Source organism: Nyctibius grandis, chromosome 2 (genome assembly GCF_013368605.1).
Source record: "Nyctibius grandis isolate bNycGra1 chromosome 2, bNycGra1.pri, whole genome shotgun sequence".
Taxonomy (NCBI): Eukaryota; Metazoa; Chordata; class Aves; order Nyctibiiformes; family Nyctibiidae; genus Nyctibius; species Nyctibius grandis.
The window spans coordinates 96,529,344-96,555,404 of record NC_090659.1 but is presented as its reverse complement, the minus strand read 5'-3'; the positions used below and the strand labels follow the sequence as shown (position 1 = coordinate 96,555,404).

At 43.2% G+C, this 26,061-nt stretch overlaps 1 protein-coding gene across 1 annotated transcript in view; it reads right to left on the bottom strand.

Moving 5' to 3' along the window:
* Nucleotides 1-5,714: 5,714 nt before the first annotated feature.
* Nucleotides 5,715-26,061, bottom strand: part of FAM124A (family with sequence similarity 124 member A) — a 47,309-nt gene continuing 26,962 nt past the window's right edge. The window contains exons 3-4 of the mRNA XM_068395504.1: nt 19,723-20,462; nt 5,715-6,518 (exon numbers count right to left, since the gene is read on the bottom strand). Coding sequence (XP_068251605.1) covers nt 5,715-6,518; nt 19,723-20,462 — 1,544 coding nt within the window. The remainder of the gene's footprint in view (nt 6,519-19,722; nt 20,463-26,061) is intronic.

Genomic DNA, 26,061 nt, shown 5'->3' with positions numbered 1-26,061 from the left:
GGAAGGAGGTTGGCAGTGGAGTCATGCAGGGATTTGTACGCAAACTTACATTGTTCAGCATGACTTAAACCTGGAAAAGAGGGGCTTCGTGAGATGGGATTTTGCTGAGGTTATTAAGCACCCAAGATAACAAAGATCATGGACAACTAGGGAAGGTGCATAAGAGTCTCACAATACAAGGCAACTGGGCAATAAAAAGAGAGATGAAATTCAATGTAGCTAATTCTAAAATTAATTACATAAAAAAAAAAAATCTAATTTTCCATACATGATAGTAGGCTCTGAACTGACTTTTACTGCTTGGGAATTGGACCTTGGAGCTATATAAAGATCTATGAAAAGGGTAGCTCAATACTTAGCCGCAGTCAAAGCAGCAAGTCACATTACCAGGAAAGGAACAGAGAATGAAATGGCAAACACCTTCAAGCCATTCTGTAAATCCTCAGTGCATCTACAGCTCCAAAACTATGTGTGATTATGGACCCCCTAGCTCAAAAAGCTCATAGCAGAATAGAAAAAAATACAGAAGGGTAACAAGGATGAACAAAAGCATGGAATGGTTTTCCTGTGAAGAATAATCAACTAGATCAGGACTTCTCAGCTTGGAAGTAGATAACAGAACAGAGGGATGTTTTATAGACATCTATAAAACCATGAGTGGTCTGAAAATGGTGAATAAGAAATGGTTTTTGACTCTGTCTCCTTAGAGCAAACCTAGGGGGTATCAAATGGAGTTAGCAGGTGACGGGTTTGGGAGATAACCCTTCCCGTACAGCATTTAGTAGTTCCTCACATAGTAGTTCCACATGTAGCAGTGGAACTTCCTGCCACAGGATGCTGCAGATGATAAATGGGCTCAGAAAGCAACTGGACAAATTCAAGAGAGGAAAATCATTTACAAAACTGCCATCTATGGCATTTCACTTTACTCAATTAGGTCATGAGTAAGAAAGGGTTTGCTTCAGCTCACTTAACCTCAGAAAATCATTAGCATGGCACTTGGTGGTTCCAGATGGTGTCTTTCCAGACACTAGGAAAATAATCAGAGAATGGTTGAGGTTGGAAGGGACCTCTGGAGGCCGTCTTGTCCAACTCTCCTGCTCAAGCAGGATCATCTAGAGCAGGTTGTGCAGGACCGCATAAAGTGGGAAAACACAGCCGACTAGAACAGTGGTATTAAGAGTCTCAACTATCTCATCCAGATCTGACAGCACAGAGAGTGTCTTCTTGGAGTGAAAACAGTAACAATACTTTTTATCTATTTACTTGGAAAGGATTTTTCATGGAGGGACCAATGCTATGGAACACATTTTTAAGCTGCCCCTGTGACTGTAGATATATTTAACTGCCAAAGTAGTGCACTTTGCAGTGATAAGGCCAGCAGCATATTGGGTGGTATAAGCAAGGGAGTTGCCATCAGGTTGATGGAAATAATTCTTCCTGCCTACTCATCACTCTTCAAACCACATCCAGTGCTGCATACAGTTTGGGGCTCCCCAGTACAAGAGAGATATTGACAAACTGGAGAGAGTTCAGAGGGGCTGGAGCCATTGAGATGGTCAGGGAGCTAGAGTATATGGTGTGTAAGGAGAGGCTGCAGGAGCAACAGCAGTCTTCCACCACCTAAAGGGGGATTATAGAGAAGACAGAGTTTCTCAGAGGCACACAGCAAAAAAACAAGAGGGGAAGATCACAAGTTTGAACATGGGAAATTCTGACTGCAGCTTAGGAAGTAATTCGTCACCATGCTAGTGGTTAAGCACTGGCACAGGTTGCCCAGAGACACTGTGAAATTGCCACCTTTGGATATATTCAAACCTGACCGGACAAGGTCCTGAACAACCTGATTTAGCTTCAAAGCTCTGAGGTCTGAGCAGCTTTGTGCCAGCTTTCAGCAGACACTTTGGATTAGACAACCTCTAGAGGTCTCTTTCAACTCCTGATGTTTCTACGATCCTATAACTGCCATATAAATCTATATAAAACCCACTTTGTTAAACCACAAAACCATAAAAACTAAACAAAGCCAAACCTACACAGCTTTGCATATACAATATAATGCTAACATGCAGACACATCCCATGAGGGGAATAAAAAAATGTATAATAGATAACACCACACACTGATGGAAACAATAGGGAAGCACTATTATGAAGATCAACGTAGATGAAACAAACCAAGATGGGATTTAAGCATGCAGGATTACCAAAATGTATCACAGCTCCTATTTTATCATTCAGCTTTACTGGAGCAAACGATTTACAACAACACAGTGAGAATCAAAAGATCTGGTCTGCAGAGGCAAAGCTGAGTCCAACATAAAAATATTTTTGCTATGTTTATTTTGTAATTATCCCACCGACATGCACTGCCAAGAGCTGGAAAGCTTGTGTCACTGCATTCATTTTGAAGCCTAGTTAAAATAGTCAGCGAGTCTGCAATACTTCATAAATGAACACACAGAAGGTTAAGCACAACTGACTTTCCATCTCTATTTTATTTCACAGAAGCAACGGATTTCAAGGGTTGAGAAGGAGGGAAAGTTCAGGGAAAACTTGCAGTTGCCAAGTGACATTGTTCATAATTTAACCAAAACAATACGATACATAAGTAAATGCCATGGAACTTGTGCATATCCAACTCTCTGAAGAGATCAGTCCCTTCTCAAATAATGGGAAGAAAATTAATGAAGCCTACCTTCAGAGAAACATTCTTTAAAATCTGGCTTTCTTTTTTATAGACAAAAAGTTTTCTGTACACTATCATCTCTGTTTTTCCTGACAGTAAGACACTCAGTTATTCCAAAATTTGGTTACAAGCACCATGAATGTAAACAATTAAAACTTTCATTTCTAGTGAAGTATCAGTAAACAGAACAGAACTACTTGGAGACAGAACCAGTGGAGACAGCATAAATTCAGAGTTCGTGGAAGCTCATTTGGCTTTCTTCCCATGAGGATTAACGTGGTAAAATCTGGAGCTGTTTGCGGAGCTACCGGTTAATGCCACACATGAGCCTCATGATTGACGCTTGAGCTATCTTGTGCTTGTGTGTAGACCTCCAGCACCAGTGCTTCCTCCTGCATCAGGAGACGGCCCCCACATGTGGTGAACTCCTTCTTGCAGAGGCACACCCCAGGCAGAAAGATGTTTCAAAGCCTCCTCTTCGTTAAAAGCCTCAGTCAGCTTTTGTCAGGAGTCTGGATGTTGGCGTGATTCCAGGATCAGACACATCAGCTCAAACCAGTTTTTGATTTAATGTTCAGATCAAACGTTATCTATGTTATTAAAATATTGTGAAAAGCCTTTTTTCTTCTCCTGTTCCAAACAGTGAATACTGAATTTTTTAACAGATTTGAACCAAATTTATCCTGTTTGTTGTCATATCTGGATGTGGCTAGTGCTGATAACATGGCTGTCCCATAAATATACAATGTGATTTCATAATTTATTTTTGGACTACTACAAATATGACAGAAAATAATGAATCCTAAGTTTAAACCTGTGGAGTCTGACTGTCCTAGGCATTGCTGCTTGTACGGTGAATTGCCAGCTGATGGAAAAATACTGCTGGTCTGACCTCACCGTGTTTTACAAGTATTTTGACAGGGTACAAACAATAACATGGAGAACAACTTTCAATAAATTGTGTCCGTTGTGTTCAAAGGGGGTTTGATCTAAAGGCCGTGAAAATCAGAGGAAAGACTGTGTGGTCTCCGAAGGAGTATAGAGCAGGTAAACACATGCACACCATGACAAATCCTTCATTGGTGCTATTTCAGGTCCCAGACATTTCTTAAGAGAACAGTTTACCCAAAACCGCAGAAAGCCTAAACAGTTTGGAGGGCAGGAGGAGGCTGATAATGTCCTGTGATCTTAGAACTTCAATAGCTTTTCCTATTTATACATTGTGTTTAGCACAAAAGACAAGGTCTACCTCTGGTACATGCTATGACAGCATCTCACAAAGAGGAGACTTGGACTTCAGCCTGATGCCTCTTTCCTTGTGTGGAGAAAATGACAGCAAAAGGAAAAAGCCTTGAGGAGTAGCATCCCGACTCTTGACTATCCTTCTGGCCTCTTCTGGATTGGGGGTGCAGGTTTAATGGTATCCCCCCCTCCTCCCCTATAAACCTGTACTCAATTTTCCTCAGGCTTTCTTCCAGAATTGTTTGTACAAACTGTGCATTTACTTAAATGGGCCAGGGGAGCTGTTTCACTTTTTGTAAATATTTTTTAGAGGATGTGTGTGCTTTTTTTTTTTGTTTTTTGTTTTTTCAAAGCAGCAATTTTTCTGAGTAAACTATCTGGTAATATAACAAACATTGTTCTCCACAAATGTGTTTTTATTCTATCCACCACAATGCCATCATGGTAGGTCTCCAGTGTCTGTACCTGCATATAGGTTACATACAGCATTACACATACACCTTTTAACATGGTCATTTTCTCACTGGCTAGACCAGAGCTGCAATCAGCACCACTTCTCTCTCAAAATCGTAACTTTTCAGAAAATTCATGATGCAATCTGTATATACCACTTAAATCCTGGTGAAGGAACTTAGCTGTCATATTAACAGCTTTTTACTTACATTTTTTTAAAATACCAAATGAATTAGAGCAAAACAGGTTATCGAGAATGCATATTTTAAAAACATCACTTGGAAAGCCAGTAAAATTTGACTTGTTCTCCCTTTGGATAAAGGTATTTGAGAAGAAATGTGTTTTACTCAGAAAGAAGTATGCTTGCACTGGAAATACGAAGAATAAGTTTCTGCATTAATTATCTTTAACAGAAAAATAACAACCCCTTAAAAATAGGCAGCTGCCATACATGAGGGACTAGTGGTGTAGCAATATATAAAAACACTGGGTTACCTTCCTTGTTTTGTATTCCAAAAAGGTAAGCAGTGTATTGCCTGAGTTAGAAGTAGCAACCATGGTTTACTTGGGTGACCGCTATCTACACAAGCAGTTCAGACAACAGCCCAGATGGCTCCCTTCCAGCTGGAAAGGATGGGCTTTTTGAGTGGATGGGTTGAAAACGTTCTGTAAGGTTTCCCTTTTGTCACTTTCCACATCCTGGACTGTCAAAGTAAGAGATACAGTGGAGCTTCCTCTTCCCCGGGGAAGGAGTGAAGCTTCTCCTCACCTCAGCACTGCCAGCTCTCAGAAGTTAGAAGGAATTGTGTGTGTTCTCAAAGGAAATATGTTGCCTAAATCTACTGGAGACATGTTACTTGGACCTGCTGTGCTTAGAGCTGCCTCTGGAACTTGTGAAAAGGAAAGAAGACCCCTTTCTCCTCCCATCTTTCCTGACTTAAGGGAATTTCTCATAAAAGTTAAAGCAGTTTGGTGTCACAAATTACTCTTCAGTTTCTGCCAAAGAAAACTGGATTATTGCCTCTTCTGGCATTTCCTTCACCACCAGTCCAAGGGTCAGTCACAGAAACCATCCACCTTGCACTGCCATGGACAAGCCTCTGATCATCCCTCCAGCACAAACATACAGGCTGCAAGCTCAGACTCCTTTACTGTACATAGCTTGGGGACACCCATCTCTGAGGGATCTAAACGCTTTCTTCAAATATTTAGCATGCTCTGCTGCATCACCTTCTCTTCAGCAAGGAACTTTCTGCAAGCTCAAGGTGGGCCTACTGCTGTTATTCACAAGTAGAATATGTTTGCCCTGGAAGGTGTAAGATAGAGAAACCTCAGATGTAAAATTCTTCTTCATTAGCTGGTGAAGCTGGGCAAACACTACCACGATCATCCAGAAAACAAGGAGCTGCTCTCGAGGACTGTTTGGGCTGCTTGGAGAGAGACGCTGATGTGAATGAGCCGGAAGACCATTCAGAGAGAGAAGGCAGTGAACCATCAACTGACTCAAAGGTATTGCACATGGCTGATACAGGCCTTCCACTGGTGGCTGCCTGTTTAGTCTTACCGCCAGTTTGCTTCTGTGGGGGAAGAGAGCCTTCCAAGTCATTGCAAAATCCATTAAGGGCAGAGTATGCAGAGACCACAGACAGATCTGAGAAGGACAGCTTCATCCCTGTGTCTACATCAGTCTCCTGGGCACCCTCCAAGTCATCAATGTTAAGCCTGGCACTGCATCTCCATGTTTTTAACCTGGTTGCAGGTGACCCAGTATTTAAAAACTGAAATGGTTCACTGAAATGAAAAGTCTCTGAGACCGAGGAGGAGTTCACTGTGGGCAAGCAGAACAGAGACTTGCTTCGTTGAAATGACCATGAAATGCTGGAGGCACTGCTGGATCTGCGTGTGAAGTCTCCTCCATCACTGTGTCTCAAGTCCTGCTGGGAGAAACCAAGATAATGACCAAGGCCATTTGCGTGATGTACCTTGTTTTGACCCATTTCTTTTGGTTGTTCAGGGACAGATTGGTGGCTCTGAGGAAGAAAGGCTGGCAGAGTAGTGAAGCGGAAATCTGTTGACACAGATGGGTATGGTTGCTTGTTCTGCTTTGCAGACTTCCTACACTGACTGTGTGCTTGCTGCAGCCGGAAGAGGGAGAAAAGAAGATCACATTAATACAGAACTGGCAGTCTTACAACTATAAGTCTCCATTGCTGAGTTGTTACTGCAAATAATTACGAAGCAGACTTCATTCAGTATGCTTGCAGCAAATGTTTCACTTCAGTAACAAAGAGAAAGCACCCTGCCAAAATCACAAATATTTACATAAGGAGCCTTGAAGACAGCAAGAATAAATGGTCGAGGAGCCCTGTCTTGCGGGCTGAATTACACACTAGCTTGAAATTCTCACTTCCTATTGACTTGTTCAGATTCATTCATATTCTGTCTTCCAACATTACTGCCTTAGTGGACAACTGAAGAACAAAAATGAAGAAATGAGAGATGTATGTTACCATCATTACCATTTCTCATTTCCTTCTTACTGTGCAAATGTTTTTATTTTTTCCTCTGAAACATCAAAAAACCTTTAGCAAGCAACCTCATTCTCTGTCTTCTCAATGGGAATTTACTACTTCTTTCAACTCTTCCACATTTTCTCTTTCACACCTGGTTAGGTGAGCAGCGCACTCTAGAACGCACTTGCTCTATTAACTAGCTCCTAATGACTTTAAGCACAGACATCTAATTTGCTTGTAGACGCCTAGACTGAAGACCTAACCTGATGGTTAGGATCTGAATCTGGACCTGAATCTCAGCCCTAGGGCAAGATTCAGTTGTCTACCTGCCAGGTACTTGAGCATTTGCACAGGGACAGCAGCAGTGACAAATGGGGAGCCAATGTCCTTCTCAAGAAATAGCTGAAGGCCAGGTGGCCTTCCTATGGGATTAGACACTGATGTGCGGGTAACTGAACTGAGGCCCTAGTGTTTGAGCAATCATAAGGTTTTTCATCATCCCACTTGTCTCAGGAAGGCTTTTAGAAGTTCACATTTTAAAAGTTTAATTTAAATTCTTCTTACTGGAATTTCTCGCATAATACAAAGTGCTAGATTTCTGTCCCCAAAAGGACAAGAACTAACGGGACTAAATGCAAAATCATACCCTTGAGAATAAACAACAATCTCAGCTATGAGACTTGTCAGTTGGAAACAACAGAGGAGAAAGAACTAGGTATTGTGGTCATTATGCACTATTAAAGTGACAAGGCTGTGACAAACATGATTCTGGGCAGTCTCAAGTGAATTTAAAAAGTATTAATGCACTGTGGACAACACTCCTAAGGCTTCATCTAGAATGCTTCACATGACTCAAACCATGCCTATGTGAAAAAGAATAAATTCAAACTGAAAGAGATGCAGCCACAAAAAAAAATAAGATGAACTATCCATTAAAAAACCTGAACCAGAAACTAATAAAAGGTTTCTAATCACAACAGAAGTAGAAGAGTCTTCTGGGGTGAGTAATGGATAAAGATGGAGCTTGATCATTTTACCAAAGAGATTATATGACATGACAGAAAGGGATGAGACCTGGCAACCAAGGAGGTCCTTTATAACCCCTGTCTCTAAAAGAACTCCATACATTGCTGCTTCTATCATCTTGCTAGTGCACATCACATTGTCTTAGTGACCTAGATCTGTCATAACCATCTTCTGTTTTTTATTGCAGTGATTTTATAGGCAAAAAAGGATTTTCACATCTGCAAAAAATATTTTGCTCATTTGTGATTGCCTAGCTAGAGGTGATTTATAGGACAGCCAAACCATAGGAGTTCACTTAGGCGTTGTAGATGAATATATATACCAATGTATCCATAATGAGGTATGTTAATTCAGAACCTATTTCTGTATAACATAATAAGCTGTTTTCCTTAATGCCATAAAGAATTAAATTAATTAATGGGGAAATTAACCACAGTAGTGTAGCAGTTTTATTAACTGATAAGAAATTGAGTACAAAAGAGTCAAATAAAATGAGTCAAATTGTTAACAAAACATTATCCAGAAGTCACTTTAGACCTCCATACACAAGATTATTTTATTTATGCAATATGTGATCCCAATTATGCATCCCAACAGGTAGGAAGTCAAGGAAGGGTACCAGAAGACCTGCATGGTTGAACAGGGAACTGCTGGGCAAACTCAAGTGGAAGAAGAGGGTGTACAGATCGTGGAAGGAGGGGCTGGCCACTTGGGAGGAATATAAGTCTGTGGTCAGAGGATGTAGGGAGGCAACTAGGAAAGCTAAGGCCTCCTTGGAATTAAACCTTGCAAGAGAGGTCAAGGACAACAGAAAGGGCTTCTTCAAATACATTGCAGGTAAAGCCAACACTAGAGGCAATGTAGGCCCACTGATGAATGAGGTGGGGGTCCTGGAGACAGAGGATAAAAAGAAGGCGGAGTTACTGAATGCCTTCTTTGCCTCTGTCTATACTGTTGGAGGCTGTCCTGAGGAGCCCCGGACCCCTGAGGCCTCAGAAGGAGTCAGGATAGAGGAGGAATCTGTCTTGGTTGATGAGGGCTGGGTCAGGGACCAATTAAGCAACCTGGACGTCCATAAATCCATGGGCCCTGATGGGATGCACCCGCGGGTGCTGAGGGAGCTGGCGGAAGTCATTGCTAGGCCACTCTCCATCATCTTTGCTAAGTCGTGGGCAACGGGAGAGGTGCCTGAGGACTGGAGGAAAGCGAATGTCACTCCAGTCTTCAAAAAGGGCAAGAAGGAGGACCCGGGGAACTATAGACCGGTCAGCCTCACCTCCATCCCCGGAAAGGTGATGGAACAACTTGTTCTTGGTGCTGTCTCTAGGCACATGAAGGATAGGGGGATCATTAGGGGCACTCAGCATGGCTTCACCAACGGGAAGTCATGCTCAACCAACTTGATAGCCTTTTATGAGGATGTTACCCAGTGGATAGATGATGGTAAAGCTGTGGATGTGGTCTATCTCGATTTCAGTAAAGCGTTTGACACGGTCTCCCACAGCATCCTCACAGCTAAACTGAGGAAGTGTGGTCTGGATGATCGGGTAGTGAGGTGGATTGTGAACTGGCTGAAGGAAAGAAGCCAGAGAGTGGTGGTCAATGGGACAGAATCCAGTTGGAGGTCTGTGTCTAGCGGAGTCCCGCAAGGGTCGGTACTGGGACCAGTACTATTCAATATATTCATTAATGACTTGGATGAGGGATTAGAGTGCACTGTCAGCAAGTTCGCTGATGACACAAAACTGGGAGGAGTGGCTGACGCGCCGGAAGGCTGCGCAGCCATTCAGAGGGACCTGGACAGGCTGGAGAGTTGGGCGGGGAGAAATTTAATGAAATATAACAAGGGCAAGTGTAGAGTCCTGCATCTGGGCAAGAACAACCCCATGTACCAGTACAAGTTGGGGGCAGAGCTGTTGGAGAGCAGCGTAGGGGAAAGGGACCTGGGGGTCCTAGTGGACAACAGGATGACCATGAGCCAGCAGTGTGCCCTTGTGGCCAAGAAGGCCCATGGCATCCTGGGGTGTATTAGAAGGGGTGTGGTTAGCAGGTCGAGAAAGGTTCTCCTCCCCCTCTACTCTGCCCTGGTGAGGCCGCATCTGGAGTATTGTGTCCAGTTCTGGGCCCCTCAGTTCAAGAAGGACAGGGAACTGCTAGAGAGAGTCCAGCGCAGAGCCACGAAGATGATTAAGGGAGTGGAACATCTCCCTTATGAGGAGAGGCTGAGGGAGCTGGGTCTCTTTAGCTTAGAGAAGAGGAGACTGAGGGGTGACCTCATTAATGTTTATAAATATGTAAAGGGCAAGTGTCAAGAGGATGGAGCCAGGCTCTTCTCAGTGACATCACTTGACAGGACAAGGGGCAATGGGTGCAAGCTGGAACACAGGAGGTTCCACTTAAATTTGAGGAAAAACTTCTTTACGGTGAGGGTGACTGAACACTGGAACAGGCTGCCCAGAGAGGTTGTGGAGTCTCCTTCTCTGGAGACATTCAAAACCCGCCTGGACGCATTCCTGTGTCATATGGTCTAGGCAATCCTGCCCTGGCAGGGGGATTGGACTAGATGATCTTTCGAGGTCCCTTCCAATCCCTAACATTCTGTGATTCTGTGTGATTTGTTTAAAAAATTACTCAGCAAGATAAAAGGCTTGTGTCCATGAAGAATATAGCAGCTGTTTCTCAACTGAAGACATTTTTGGATAACCCAGCAATAACAATAGACATGCTGAAAGTACACAACCAAATCACTGCACTCTTTTGATGGCTTTGTCCAAGAAAACACACCTCATTATATTTTGTTTGCATTAAACAAAGGTACTATTTTTTTTTCTCTGCAGTAGCTCTGATATCAGATACATTGCACAGACTCAACCGCCATGCTTGGTGAATCAACAGAAGCACCTCCAGAACACTTCTACCTCTCAGAGAGAAAATCATGGATTGCCTGACCATGGCTTGTTTTTATGCTATATTCTTGTGTTTTTGTAGACTTAGTTGATAACTCGGCAGATCAAGCATCCAAAGAAAGCAAGGATCCAAGAAAGTGCAGTCTTCTTGTTTGTGAGAAGGTAAGGAGGCCTCTGGGACCACAAGCACTAGTCACTTGGACAAAACTGCACCTGAAAACACAAGGCTTTTGGGAATAGATCTGACATTTGCACTGGGGAGAGGTCTGTGGGCACTACGAAAGCCTTGCCTTTACCTTGCGCAGACCATACCATCTGTTTATATGTATATAAGACAGACTATAGACATCATATGTAGGATTTAGTTGTCTAGTTAATACAGCCAACGGAGTCTGGAGAGCAATTCAGTTTTCCCTAAAGAAAAATTCCTGTGTCTGGTTAGCTGAATTGCTGTCTAGGTCCTTGGGCTGTACTGAGTACATACCCATCGACTACAGGGAGAACACAGAGTGTAGCTCACACAAAAGTACCTGCACTTAGACACCAGTTTTAGGTGTCTATAATCTGGAGCCAAACCAAATCCTGCAGGGATAATTCCCACGTGGTCATTTGGCTCTGGTGTATAGAGGAGATATTTTGCACACTAGTAAGACTCATGCATTTAGATGACGGTAATAATTTGTTATTCTTATCTATTAATATAACTTTTTACACGTGTTCCAAAGAAAAAGTAATTTAATTTGGTCTCTCAGGTCACCAGTGGTGAGAGATACTGGGTCTGGTTCAGTTGTCTAATTGCAACCTGCTGTGTTCTCCCTGGCCTGAAAGCACATGCACAAGCCACTCCGTACCAGGGATTTCAGTGCCTGAGAATATTCCTGGGCATGTTTAATTTATTAATACAGGCAAAGACTTAAGCATTTTGGGAATAAAGCACAGACACAAGAATAGCCATTTTGAGCTCTTTCTAATATTTACGAACCCTCCAGTTTGTGTTAGTTTTGAATTGTAGATATGCAACACAATGACTACAGGTGCAACCAAATTACCAGCACACAAAAGGATGCTTACCCGAGGCACCGCCTACGAGGGTGTGGAGCAGAGGACACCACCAGGATAAATGGATGGAGTGAGATGAAACACCCCTGCTAGAAACACCAGGGGCTCTCATGTAGGAACTTTCTAACCAAAACACAGATAAAAAGTAGAGACACAAGGGAAAGGGGAAATGCATTTCTAAGTGGGAGCACTTGGAAAGGGCAACCTGCCCCAGGCAGCTGAATAGCTTTAAGTACCTGGCCTAACTGGATCATACTTACCCTAACAAGAAAAATCTACTTTAGGTAAGATTTTATTTTTAAGGTTTTGTTATTTTTAACCTTTTCCTAGCTCTTTTAACATTCCTGTGGACAGATAAGAGCATTTAGTTGTATACAAGGTATGTGCTGTTATTCCTGCTACTGGATCACAGCTCCTGGTCAAGTCCAGCTGGCCTAGCAGGAGGTAATGGTGGATCAGCAAGAACGGGACAAGTACCGCCTGCCCTTAGGATGGCTGCTTGCAGGGCAGGCCAAGAGACCTCACTAATGCAGCTTATTTCTGAACAGCTCTGTTTATAGGAAGAATTGTTTACCTCAATTCTTTTTTGTTTAGATGTGTTATGATTTAGAAGACCTATTTTCCAATGCTGCTTTTCATGATATGGGCAGAAAGGGGAAATAATAGGGGGAGATTTTTTTAATAGTTTCATCTTAAAGCAACATAACTGAAAACTTTCCTGACTGTGAGAAGACCGGACTGCACAGCTGTACTACAGGTAGAGTGTCAGCAGCTCCATCTCAGGAAATACTAGTGAATAAAGATTACAAGCTAATCCTACATTGTAGAGAACTGGATTATGTGGACTAATAAGACTTTTCTACATCTACATTCTGTAGCTTTTCAGAGATCACAGAGAAGGTTCGATGATTTAGCCAGGATTAAAACTTAGGCAACACCAGCTCCTAGCCCTGTGCCAAGGCCATTGGCTGTGCTCCCTCGTACCACCCTGGCACGGCATAGGGAGAGCTGCACGCAGCCTCTGTGTTCATGTGATCGCTCCTCTTCGATTTAACCTTACAGTGCCTGACAGTCTCACAAAGTTCAAACTGGATTTCCATGTGTGACTGCTCTCGGGAGAAACCACCACAAGCAAGCAGGAGACACTGATCTTCCACTGCCCTTTGGGCCGTGGAGTGCTGAAAACAACAAGATCTATTTTTGTACCTTGACAACAGCGTGATGCACGTGCAGCTACTCTTTTCAGCAGAACAGCCTCCTCCCTCCTCCCCAGTTCTTCCCTTGGCTTCGGAAGCCATTGCATCTGCTTTAATTTTTCTGAATTCTTTTCTTTTTTAAGTCCTTATCTTAAGCCTTCTCACAGCTTGTGCATTGCCTGTTACCTGGCTGCAGCCTGTCAGAGCCCTGCCTGGTCCAGCCACGCTGCCTGCGTCAGGCACAAGCATGGCAGAGATGCTGGAGAGGGGGTCAGCCATCTGAGAGGACAAATACTTGATCCAAACCGACGTGTTGATTCTGACTGAAATTGCAAATACAGGGAGACAGATCTGTCAGACCTCGCCACAAAGATGCACAACAAACCCAGCCATTGACTGAACAGATTAGCTCTCTAGCAGAACAGATTTTTTCATCTGGTGCTAATCTGCTGCTCATTTATAATCTCTACACAAACCTTTGTGAAGCCTGGAGGGATTTAGAGTCTTTGTGTATTACAATGGGCTGCAGAAGAATTTCATGACAAATATCCGGGAACGCCACTAACAACTTGGGGCAAACCTTGCAGAAATGCACTTTTGACTTCACTCGGGCTGCCTATACCTGACACAAAAAATCCACGAGTGCTCCTGCAGTCTATTTCAAGTTATCTGCTTTTTAAGAAAGCAGATAGTGATCTCATTATGCACTATCTGTATCAAGCACTGTGAGCAGGGCTCTGTTGTGGTCAGAACCCGGCCAAACAGCCAGCACGGCAATGACATCACCATCTCGAGCCCAGATTTTGCTGGCCTTGCTCAACAGGAGTGTGATGGTTTAATTGTATTAAACCCAGTGGGACTGATCCAGAAATAATAATAAAAAAGAATCATCTTGAGAAAGAAGTGGCAGAGATTAGTCCTCAGTATCACCATAAGTCTTACTTGAAAGGCAAAATGTATTTAGAAGGGCAGAATATTAAAAGGCAAAATACAGAAATTAAATTTAAAATTGAGTTGAATATATTTGAAAAGTGGCATGTACTGTGTTTGTAAAACTAGAACAGGTGGGTGCCTTGTAATGCTAAATATATTCACTCTCAAGAGGTTTTACTGGATGTACGAGTCATCAGAGATCCTACTATTCCACGAAAGAGAACTGCACTAACAGACAAGACAAAATACCTTGGGATGAAGAAAAACAACTGAAAAATCACCTGCTATGAGTTAGTGACTGATTCAGCTGTGTCCCCCTCAAAACCAATCATTAGCACTAAGAAGAATTAAACACCTTAGGCACTGAAAGGAAAGGAAAAACAGTGTGGAAGACTTTTAAAAACAGGAGGCTAGTATTAGACTTACAGATTAATTAAATAGCTTAAGGCACCTCCCTTGACTGAGTCAATTTTTACTCCCAAAGTCTGTCTTTTTCATTAGTTTCAACAGAAATGAAAAGTAATTTTGTAAAGGTCCCCTTTATACACCCTTTCTTGTCCTTGATGCTTTTCTTGCCTACCTTCCTCTTTGTGTTCAGATCTGCTCTACCTGCACTATCAATTCAAGCAAACTTGAAGCTCTTTTCTCACCTCCATTTTCCTTCTTGCAGACCAGACTGTTCTCTGCAGAAGTGCCCTCTCTTTGCCTGTTTTTGTCTTTCCTTTTTCCCTTCTCTGCTTCCTGGTTTACTTGTTCCCCTTTCTCTCTTTCACTTTTACTTAACTGTAGACTGCAGTAGTGGGACTGCGCTTTCTTTCCTTTATTTCCAAGTGCTTGTAGTTGGTGATGCTTTGAGTAACAGGGATGAGATGATTTAAGTGAATTTAAGACTACAAGGTACGTTATATCATCCAGTCTGACCTTGTGTTCATCATTTTACAAATCATTAAGCCATTTCTTTACTGAGCCTGCTGACACTTAGGCAGACAAAAGCATTTCAGTTTTCAGGAGATTAAATTGCTGTATGCTTCAGGCAGGGGCATAAAATACACGTGCCACAAAGCCCAAGGCTCCTAAAATGGCAGCAGGTTGACTAGTGCTCCCATTTACATGTTTTATCAAGATCACATGAATGTTGGATGACCATCAAGGCACCCAAACTGGAAACTAATGGGAGGAGAGAGAGCACTGCTTTGTGTTGGAGTGACGAAATGCAGAGCCAGGTGGGGTCTGGCATGGTTTGGTGGGTCAGCTGAAGCAAATGCAACCATGACCACACTGTGTCCTATCCTCTCAACAGAAACAGAAGTGGACCCTGAGCCTCCCAGATTTCCCTCTCCTTAGCCAAGACAAGATTGAAAGGCAAACCATTTCTCGTGCTGCAGAGGGGAGTAAAATATTTCCCTTACTCTCAGTTGGGGCTGGGAGAGGAAAAGGAAACGCTTTGTCCTAACCTCAGATCTTGTAAATATTTTGACCTCAGCAGCTCAGTAATACCCACACCTCCAGCCCATATATCTAAGACAAGGTATTTTCCACATTTCCTGAGTCCCTTTTGTCCCAGCTCCTCGCATCAGCTATGGCCAGTCTCCAGCACTCTGTAAGAAGGCACTGTCTCTGCTCCCTCCTCTCAGCCTGAAACACATTGGGTCAGCTGGGCATCATGGAAACAATCTCTCTGATTTCTGCTTTGAGTGTGAGGTTTGACTACAACCATGCTTTTCATGTAGATACATACATGTTTTAAGTAAACTGAGGGAAATAAAGGCACTTTTGTTCTCCCTGTGGCCCCAGACAAAAGGGGATGAGGAGATGAGTTCATGAGTCTCACAGACACCTGTATATACTACACTGAATAAACAAAGAGGTTTTCAGCTATAAGCTTTTGATTCTTTTTTCTGTATAACAGATTTGCCCATGTCCGTGTAGGCATGTAACCTTCATGCTGCTTCCCATCTTCAGTCACTTTGCACTGCAAATGCCTAGCACAGAATGCCTTTATGCATGCAGCTGGCAGACATCTGCACCCCCAGATTTATTTCTGGCAACTCCAAGGACGTATTCAACAGTAACATACTGATCTTGTACATAAATGACCACAGCTGACCTCATGAAACTGTTAGGGGATGAGTACTGCCTGACCATAGATCTAGAGTACTCATTTTGTACACTAAGCGATGGAGAAATCTCCAAGGTAGCAGACACCTGAGCTTACAGGTAGCACAGCAGCAGATTAATGAGACTTAATGGTTGGGTCCACAGGCAATCTTTTCTCAGAACTGAAGCATCAGGTAATAAACCACATTTCCTAAATATGATTATACTGCTTCTGAACTCAAGATTACGGTTGTCTGATATAGGCAAGAAGAACACTGGCCTATTACCTCAGCAAATAGTCTAAAAATTCCCTCTAACTAAACACTGTGATGCAAAATGGGTTAAGAACATGGATCAATTTGGCTGGCAAGCATCCAAGTGCCTGTAAGCACACCAAGAAAAACACAGAGGTCATATCTTGTTAGTCTAATCATGGAGGTATATTCAAACTTCAAATATTAAATACTGCCTGTTATTAATGGGGATGTCAATCTCTCATTTTGAGTATAATTGGTAATTTTAGTCTGCAAAAAGGTATAGGATCAATATGAAGTAAACAAAAATATTCTAATGATTACTAAGTACCAATTGATGTTCAGGCTGAAAAATACTAGGATGTCGTTGTTTGGGTTCACATAACTGGGAAGAAGTGAAAGTTATTACCAATACTGTTGCATTGAAGATATTGTTAATAGCAGCACTCCATGAGAAATCAAAAGGTAGTCCTGTTACTTTAAAAGGTAGATACTGTAATTTGTTTTGAACTCAGAATGAGTTAAAAGAACATAAGGAGTCCATGGATCTCCAAATTCAGTGTTTCCTATAACCCATGCTCCATCATACAATCTCTTTTCCTTAACTGACCATCCTGTCTTGAATTAGGGTATTAACCTGTTTGCACCTGCTGGGTGGCTGTTATGTAGTTGGCCATCATTATAGACAATTGCCTACTTAAACCTATTTATCGACAGTTTTTTGTTCCTGTGCCAGAAGAGTTATTTAGTGAAACAGCCTTTTCCCGTTCCTGCCGTTCACTTTCCGGTATATTTTCCGCCCACAGTCAGAGCTCCCTTCAGACTTACTCTGGCTATGCTCAGACGATTCTACTCTTCCAGTTTCCATTTGTAAGACAATTTCTCCATTCCTCTGCACAGGCTGAGAGCTCTACCTTCTACCTACATCTCCTCAAAGTCACCTTTCTGGAGCCCAGGGCTGAACATAGGTGAGGCCCGTGGGACTTGGTGCAATGGCACAAGCATTTCCCACGCTCCTTAGGGGATACTACTCTCGTACACACCAGAGACCGCATTTTTCCTTTCACGGCCATGTTGCACTGGTGGCTTGTAGTCACCTGAGTACAAACAACATTTTCCCTTTGGTTTAGTTATAGAGCTCCACTTCTGATTGTACAGACTTGTTTAAAACCTGTATACCAGGACCTTGTCTTCATGACTCTACAATCATGTAAGCTAGATCCAAAGTCTCTGTTTTCCCCTCATTTTGCATACATGAAACTTCTTTTGCTTCACCACACTTCCAACGTGATAATTTCCATTTCTGTAACTTCATTCCCATTTGCCATTTTGCCCTCCTGTTCAGCATCATCATCCTCACTGAAAACAGAAATAAAAATTAATTGCACTTGGAGGCCATGCTTAGCTTTTGCTCTTCTCTTTAGGTGCATATAGCTAAAACCGTATTCTGATTTTCTTTGCAGGGTTTACCTCATCCTGCTGTTCAGCAAGTCTTGCTTTACCTCTGTACTGCCTGGCACCTGTTATTTCTGAAAATTTGCTGTTTTGAAATCGAAAGCCTTATTTAGAAGCCCTATTGGTGTTTTTTTTTTTGTTTTTTTTTTTTTTTTTTACCCTTCCCTTTAGTTTACTTGAAACCAGTGTAAGATCCCATAAACCAAAGTTATACCACATAGCAGAAACCTCCTGAAAAAGAACAGGGAAAAGGGGATGTAGATGAGTGTGGTTGCTGTGTAAAAGTTTCGTGATAGCTCTTGTGAGCTTAAGTTTACAAGTTATCTCAGGCTAACACAGATATGCCTACAGTGCAAGCAGTAACCCTGACAAATTGGTGACTGTCTTGGCAGACAGGCAGGGAAACTGAATTGCTTCCTGAGCCTTACATGTGTGCTGTTGCGGACAGCATCTGCAAAGTGGCATTGAAAGGTTTCACCACCACCTGGATGTGACTCACCAGAGCACAGATGCCTCAATGCGTACAAATACCTTAAGGGCAGGTGTCAGGAACATGGGGCCAGACTCCTCTCAGTGGTACCCAGCAACAGGACAAGGGGCAATGGGCACAAACTGAAACATGGGAAGTTCCATCTGAATATGAGGAAAAACCTCCTTACTTTGAGGGTGACAGAGCACTGGAACAGGCTGCCCAGGGAGGCTGTGGAGTCTCCTTCTCTGGAGATATTCAAAACCTGCCTGGACGTGACCCTGTGCAACATGCTCTGGGTGAACCTCCTTTGGCAGGGGTTGGTCTAGATGATCTCCAGAGGTCTCTTCCAACCTCAATCATTCTGTAATTCTGTGATTCTGTGTACCTGGATTTTCAGTCCCAGGAGCTACAAACCCAGAGGCACGGTGCTGCAGCGGGGTGTACACACCTCTCTGTACACTGAGAGGTCCGTGCAGTGGAAGGATCACACCCACAATGCCTCTTCCACAGAAACGAGACCAGACAATTTGACAAGCTTCATGAATGCAATTCACTCTGAAAAAATATCCTACTTCAAAATCTGAACAACAGTCTTCCAAAGGTGAGGGTCTGTGCTCCTTGATCCAAAAGCGAAGCAGCAATAAACACCTCTGCAGTGCAGGAATGCACGTTAACCTGGCTCTGGATTGCCACAGATACCCCCTCTGCAGGGCAGGCAGCTATTAAAAGCTTGCTGCTTGCTATCCCCTTTATCTCCCTTGGATGTGGTGTAGCGAAGCAGAGCATGCTGATACGTTGCCCAGATATGGTGCCTACAGATGTCTTAATAAATAAATTCTCTTTCAGGACTTGGTTACAAGCACTTGAGATTAGTTTAAAAAGAGCCTGTGGGAATGTATCTCTTAGGCTGCTCTTCAGGGTGCATTTCTTTTCCTTCACCACCTCTCCCATCTTGATAACCACCGTGCAAAAGAGAGATGTAATTTGTCACCCTGTGATGCTAGAAAATAATGAGCATCATCAGGAATTCTGCTTGTCTTCCATGAAAATCTCATAACCGAGAGCTATTTTATAAACCCCTGTCAGTTCTGTGCCCATATGTCTTATGAAACTACAGCCATCAGCCATCATTTCTCCACTTGGGCTCATAATTTCTTCTCTCCTCATTCTTCTAAACAGCTACCTCATCTCACATCGCTCTCTGCATAAACTGAGGTTGACTGATATCCGGATAGTATCATCCACTGCTTTCCTGATTAGTTACACATACAGCAAGTGGTTTCAAGTTATTTCTTCAGCAGTACTGTTCTGGCTCTTTCACCAAGGACAGAGAAAAAGAAACCCTCCTTTTCTGGCTGACGTTGCAGGTTAAGCTTTCCTGCACAAAACCAATAAATGTGCTTTTGTTTCCCTGTGTACAGAACTTACCTGCAAAAGGATCCTGTTTCCATCGTGGTCTTGAGTCTGCCACCTGCCTTCACTGATGGGGCTGCAAGGGTTGGGCAAGAGAGGTACGAGCTGCCCCACATCTTTTACTCTGAACTCCAGCACCGCTGACTCTGTTGGCATTGGCACCTGTCCCTTTAGAAGTTTTTTTAAAGAAAACTGAATGTCTATTTCCATGTTAGAATAGATAGCAAAAACACAAAAGTCTGTTTTTTTCTGACATGCTGGTCTTTTCAGTATTAACTCGTACAATTTCAAAATGTCAACAAAGTTTTCACTCCTGCAGTATATAGTGAAGCGGATAATTTCTTTCCCATAGTGCACTGGGCGAATGGCCCACAGAGGAGTCTCTGGAGCCAAAGTGTAAAAGTCCTGGCTGCATGGCATGTAAGGGAGGAACTTCCCATGCACTCGCTCTGTGTGGTGGTAACACCAAGGTGGCCGCTGAAAGGTTTCATGGAGCTGCAAGATTGGTTCTTCTCCATATTCCTCCTGCAGAAACAGAATGATAGCAAGGGCTGGCTGAGAGACACCAGCCTTACCCGGCTTCCTGCACTTCTTGGGCACTCGTCTTTCTGAAACTCGAAACAGCTGGAGGTCTGGGTGGATCCAGGCTAGTAGTTTATCAATGGCTTGCTGAAGAGTCTTGGATTCACCTGGGTCTGTGATAATATGTACACTAACAAGGAATGGGTCTTGTATGTCTTCCACAGAAAGTTCACCTGAGAGTATAAAAAGAAAAATATCCTTTAAGATTTGTAACCAATTTCTTCGACTGTTGTCAATATTTAGGCAATCCTTACAGGAGAAACAGTCTACTCAGTCACACTGGGCTTTCTTTTCATCTCTCTCAAGGTCACCTGCAGTAAACTAAAAATAATGTACAGGGATACAGCAACCAAGAAAATAATCAGAAGACAGTGAATTTTCTTCAAATATACCACAACAGTTGCTGTTGCTACTGAGGTAGTATCCAAAAGACATTACTGAATGTGCATTTCTGTGTTAGAAAAGAGCTGCCCCATATAGCTGAGAGTAGGAAAGACAAAAATACTCATGCAGAGTGGAGGTGAAAGGGACACTAATGATGTGCAGAATGATCAGGGTGGACAGTGTTCATCCTACCTTGTTTTAATTTGTGCCAGTTGGCTCCGGGCATGGAAATCACACCACTGAACTCCACTCTATCACCTTGATGTTGGAGTTTTCCACCCAGTTAAGAGTGCTCTGTGTCCTGGAGGCAACTGTTTTAATAAGTAAGGCAAAGTTTGTAGGGAGAGGTAATATCTTTTATTAGACCAACTGATACAGTTGGGAAAAAAACAGACAAGCCTTCAGGCACACAAACCCTTCTTCAGGAAAAGATATTACTTGTCCCTACAAATCCGGCACTGGTTATATCTTCAGACCATCAAGACTACAATACTACTACTTCAAGGTTTTTGTAAGATTAGAGAAGACTGGTAAAAGTAGGAAGCACAAAAAATTACACTTACTCAAGGGAAAAAAGAAACCTCTAGTTAGCCTTGGGAATGTTTGCAGGGGCTTTATCTGCTGTTGTCCCTGAAACCTCTTTTATAGCTCAGAAGCAGAGCAATGGCTGGTTGGAAGGCAGGGGAGAAATTCTCACTTCTGTTCTGAAGGAGTTGCATGCCAAGAAAGATGCATGTGAACAGAGACCCAAGACAGTTTAATAAATCATCCAGGTAATCTGGATATTTCTGCTGAAATGGTTCCCCCTGTGTGGTGTTCTGAAACCACCTCCATGTCTGAGACTCCGAGCCTGGGCATAAAGCCTAAATGTGTGAAGCCTTAGAAAGGCTTCCCAAGCTTTTCATTGTGCAGACCACATTTAATAGGGGGATTGTCTCACAAGCTTTTTCCCCTCTTATTTGCAATCAGTATGAACCTCTCCCTCCTCCCTCCTGGCATCAGAATAACATTCCTGTGATACTTCAGCAATTGCTTTAATGGAAAAGCAGTGTTATAAAAGTAGTGTATTTTAGTTTTCTTTCAATACAGAATAGCTGCAAGACCCAGAGAAAAGCTAGATGCAACTGCATAGCTTACCAGAGATGACTGGTAAACATACCATCAGCCTCAGTTTAGAAGCTGCAGAAAGATATGGTATGCAGAGCAAAGAGCAAGCATGCGTTTTGCCTAGGGGAGATATAGAAAAATTAAGTAAATAATAAAAAATACAATTACAGCTCTCGTATCTCTGCATGAAAGGGGTGATGTGGAGTGACTTTGTCAGAAGGTTAATGGAAGAAAAAAATTGAAGGAAGAAAAAAATCTGTGTGGCTTTGCTGTGGCAATTGTTACTGGTAGGTAATTCTTTGGGATATCCCGTGGATATCCCAGTTAAGAGTGCTCTGTGTCCTGAAGGCAACTGTTTTAATAAGTAAGGCAAAGTTTATGGGAGAGGTAATATCTTTTATTAGACCAACTTTTTTCCACAGTGTGGAAAAAAGACAAAGGGGATGTGGGGGGAGGTCCTCTCGTGGTCCTTTACATGGGACAGAAGGACAGGAAGGGAAACAAATTGCAGAGGACAGTGATCTAATAAAACCAGAAAGTAATCACCATAGCTACGCAGTCATTCATTTTCTAAGACTGGAATAGAAGATGTTCAGCTCTTTTCTCCCTCTGTTTCCTTTGTTACACAAATGCTATCAAAGCCTGCAACAAGTGACAGGCTTGATATTTATGCATATAAATGACTGCAGCTCTGAAAGAAGCCTGGGCACAGCAATGCGAAGCAAAGAGCCATCGTTCCTGTCGGCTTCTTGCTCTGCATTGAAAAAAAAAATCCCTGAGCACGGCTTTTCTGCCCTCCTGTTGCTCAGCATGGTGCAGAGACACTGAATGGCTGAAGCATTTTTCAAAAGTGGAGCCTTGTGGGAGCCAGCCCCAGCATTAGTATTCTGCAGCCATCGCTGCCTGTGCCCATCAGCACCAGATGCTCGCAGAGCCAGCCTCAGAAGACCACCAAAGCACGGCACAAAGCCATCCTTAGGAGCTAGGGTTATATGTGCGGTAGAGCAAATCATCTTTTTTTTTGAGCTAGAAGCAACTATGCTGAAGAGGGAAAAGTGTAACAAATCAGTACAAAAGAGCTTCAGTATCTATTTTATGTTAGCAAAGATGCTTTTACGGCAACACTTTTACACATTTCATTGCATGGCTTCTGTGCTTATAAAATGGCAGAGCTTTCTGTTTTGATAAGGAAAAGAGAAACATAAGAAAAGCAGAAATATGAGGCAAAGAGCTAAGAGAAACTTCCCCTGAACTGAAGATAAGTTGCAAATTGTTTCTATGTCACTAACAAGTCTTTTTGCTTCAACTGACAAGGAAGGGGGGGAAACGACACCATTTCTCATGACACAGTTCAGTTTGCCCGCGGCAAATTGTCACAGAAGCAAGTGAAAGCTCTGCATACGTATTAGCCTTCCTGTGTTACTAGTTAATCCCACAGAAAATATCAAAATGCTGAGGCATCTATTTGAAAATAAGCTCCACAGTTCTCACAGCTATTACATTTTTTTCTTTGCTATGACAGAAGGGGATTAGTTCTCTGAGCTGGGAAAGCACTAACATTGCTAAGAGGTAATTACTACCAGGATTGAAAGAGCATTTTACAATTCTGAACTTTTAACTCTGTTAGGTAGTATTAACCACCCATGAGAGGTTAAAGCAAACAGTCAGCCCAAATGCTGAGGGGCTGTCATACTTGATGTCCTAAAGCTGGGAGCCGAAGGTGGCCTTATATTTTATGACTGAGCTTTGGATAGGTCCTTCTCTACGTATTATTTTTATTTTTTTGCTAATGCAATTTTGCTGAGCAGAGAAAAAAGGAAGTCCTGCAAAGCAGAACAGCAGTTTTGCCCTGTGGTTCTTCCTCCTCTCCTTTCGCTGCCCAGAAACCAGAATCTTTTTATCAGAAAGACAATCTGACAGAAAGCAGTGGCTGCTGTCAAGTCTGTCTGTGCCAGCTGCCTCATTTGGGTACGACTTCACTGAAATTCAAGCTGCCTTGTCTTGGGGACAGACAGGACAGGTACCTGTCTGTCTAGCTCAGTTGCCTACATCCTCTGCTGAGTGCATGGAGAGAGGCTGCTGCCTCTGAAAAAACCTGCGGAGGATGATCTTGCCTTCCTAATTTCTTTCCTCCCCCCTCACTCTGACGGGAATAGAGGTGCCTTGGCATCCAGAGCCACCCAGCCCTGCCCTGGACAGAGGTGCCTAGTGGGATGGCTGTGACAACAGTGGCGATCTAGTGACACAAACACCCATGGGTGAAGCGGGAAGCAATGGGTTAAGTGCTCTGCTCCCTTGGGGTGAAGGAGGGGTGCAACCACCACTCCTGAGAGGTGCCATAAAGACTTTGGTATCTGGTAACACCATCCTTGCTGCAGCTGGCCAGGAAGGCAGGGCTCCTGGCCCAAAGCAGGCACAAGCGGGTATAACTTCAGGTCAGCAACCCTAGCAGCTGGGAAGCAGCCAGGCTCAGTTGGAGGTGCGGGGAACTGGAGCTACAACTCCTTCTCCCTGGAGTATGTATGCTGGGGTTATGTTACTGGGTTATCTGGCCATGACCTGGCAGTCTGGTCCCTCTTGTACGCTGTGAGAGGCCCAGGGTGTATTCCCCCTGGAGCTGCCCTGCACGAAGACCTGTCCCTTCTCAGGGCAGTGCTCCAAACGCTTTTTTATTTCAGGAGAAGTCACCACCTTCAGCAGTCTTTATGACACCTGATTTTCCAAGCTTCTCCAGTGGACTTGGCTTGAAATCCACTGACTGCCTAAAACCAGCCCACAGCAGAGCTTCGGAAGGAGATAAGTACCTGCCTCCCTGAAATGTCTCTCCTAACCCTGTTGGTGAATCAAGATATGGACCTAAAGACCTCTCAGACTCACCAGGAGATATTGAATGAAGAGTTACATACAGGGTTAGGCAAACCTGGTAAGTATGTAAGCTAGGATGGATCTATGGCAAAGAGAGATTTTAGGCAGACTGGATCCTGGCCCCAGTTTGTGCATGGGAAAGTGCATTTCCAAACTGTGGCAGATATTTTCAGTTTTCTAGCCACCTACATTTTCAATCTTCTATCCAGGAAACTCAGAGGAAGTATTCAACCTATAAATACTTGACATAAATATTTTTTTTAGCTGACCTGCAATATTGCATCAAGAATCTGAACACCAAAACACGAACTTCAATTTTCCCGCTGTTTCATGGGAACCAATGCCTGAACCTCTCTTACACCGTACAGACTAGATTCCTTTATCACTACATCAGGCAGTAAGATTTCACATTTCATTATGATCAAATTGCATGATGCACTAGAGGAGATGTAAATCAGGCAATGGGAGAGAGTCACAGTGAATGTGCCAAGCTTCTGAACTGCAGCTCCCATCGAGCAGTACTTCACTATCAGGAAACAATTGCTATCAGGAAGTAATGAAATAATTCAAAACTGAACATTTACAGATCAGCATATTTTGTTCATTGTTAATAAATAAATATATTTCAACTGTGGGAATGTAAAAAAAAAATATTCGCTGTATAAATAATGTCAGAAATAAAGAACTATAATATTTCCTGACTGAAACTTCCCAGAATTTCTGTTGCACAGAAAATCACAGAATCACACAGAATCACAGAATGTTAGGGATTGGAAGGGACCTCGAAAGATCATCTAGTCCAATCCCCCTGCCGGGGCAGGATTGCCTAGACCATATCACACAGGAACGCGTCCAGGCGGGTTTTGAATGTCTCCAGAGAAGGAGACTCCACAACCTCTCTGGGCAGCCTGTTCCAGTGTTCAGTCACCCTTACAGTAAAGAAGTTTTTCCTCAAATTTAAGTGGAACCTCCTGTGCTCCAGCTTGCACCCATTGCCCCTTGTCCTGTCAAGGGATGTCACTGAGAAGAGCCTGGCTCCATCCTCTTGACACTTGCCCTTTACATATTTATAAACATTAATGAGGTCACCCCTCAGTCTCCTCTTCTCTAAGCTAAAGAGACCCAGCTCCCTCAGCCTCTCCTCATAAGGGAGATGTTCCACCCCCTTAATCATCTTCATGGCTCTGCGCTGGACTCTCTCTAGCAGTTCCCTGTCCTTCTTGAACTGAGGGGCCCAGAACTGGACACAATACTCCAGATGCGGCCTCACCAGGGCAGAGTAGAGGGGGAGGAGAACCTCTCTCGACCTGCTAACCACACCCCTTCTAATACAGCCCAGGATGCCATTGGCCTTCTTGGCCACAAGGGCACACTGCTGGCTCATGGTCATCCTGTTGTCCACTAGGACCCCCAGGT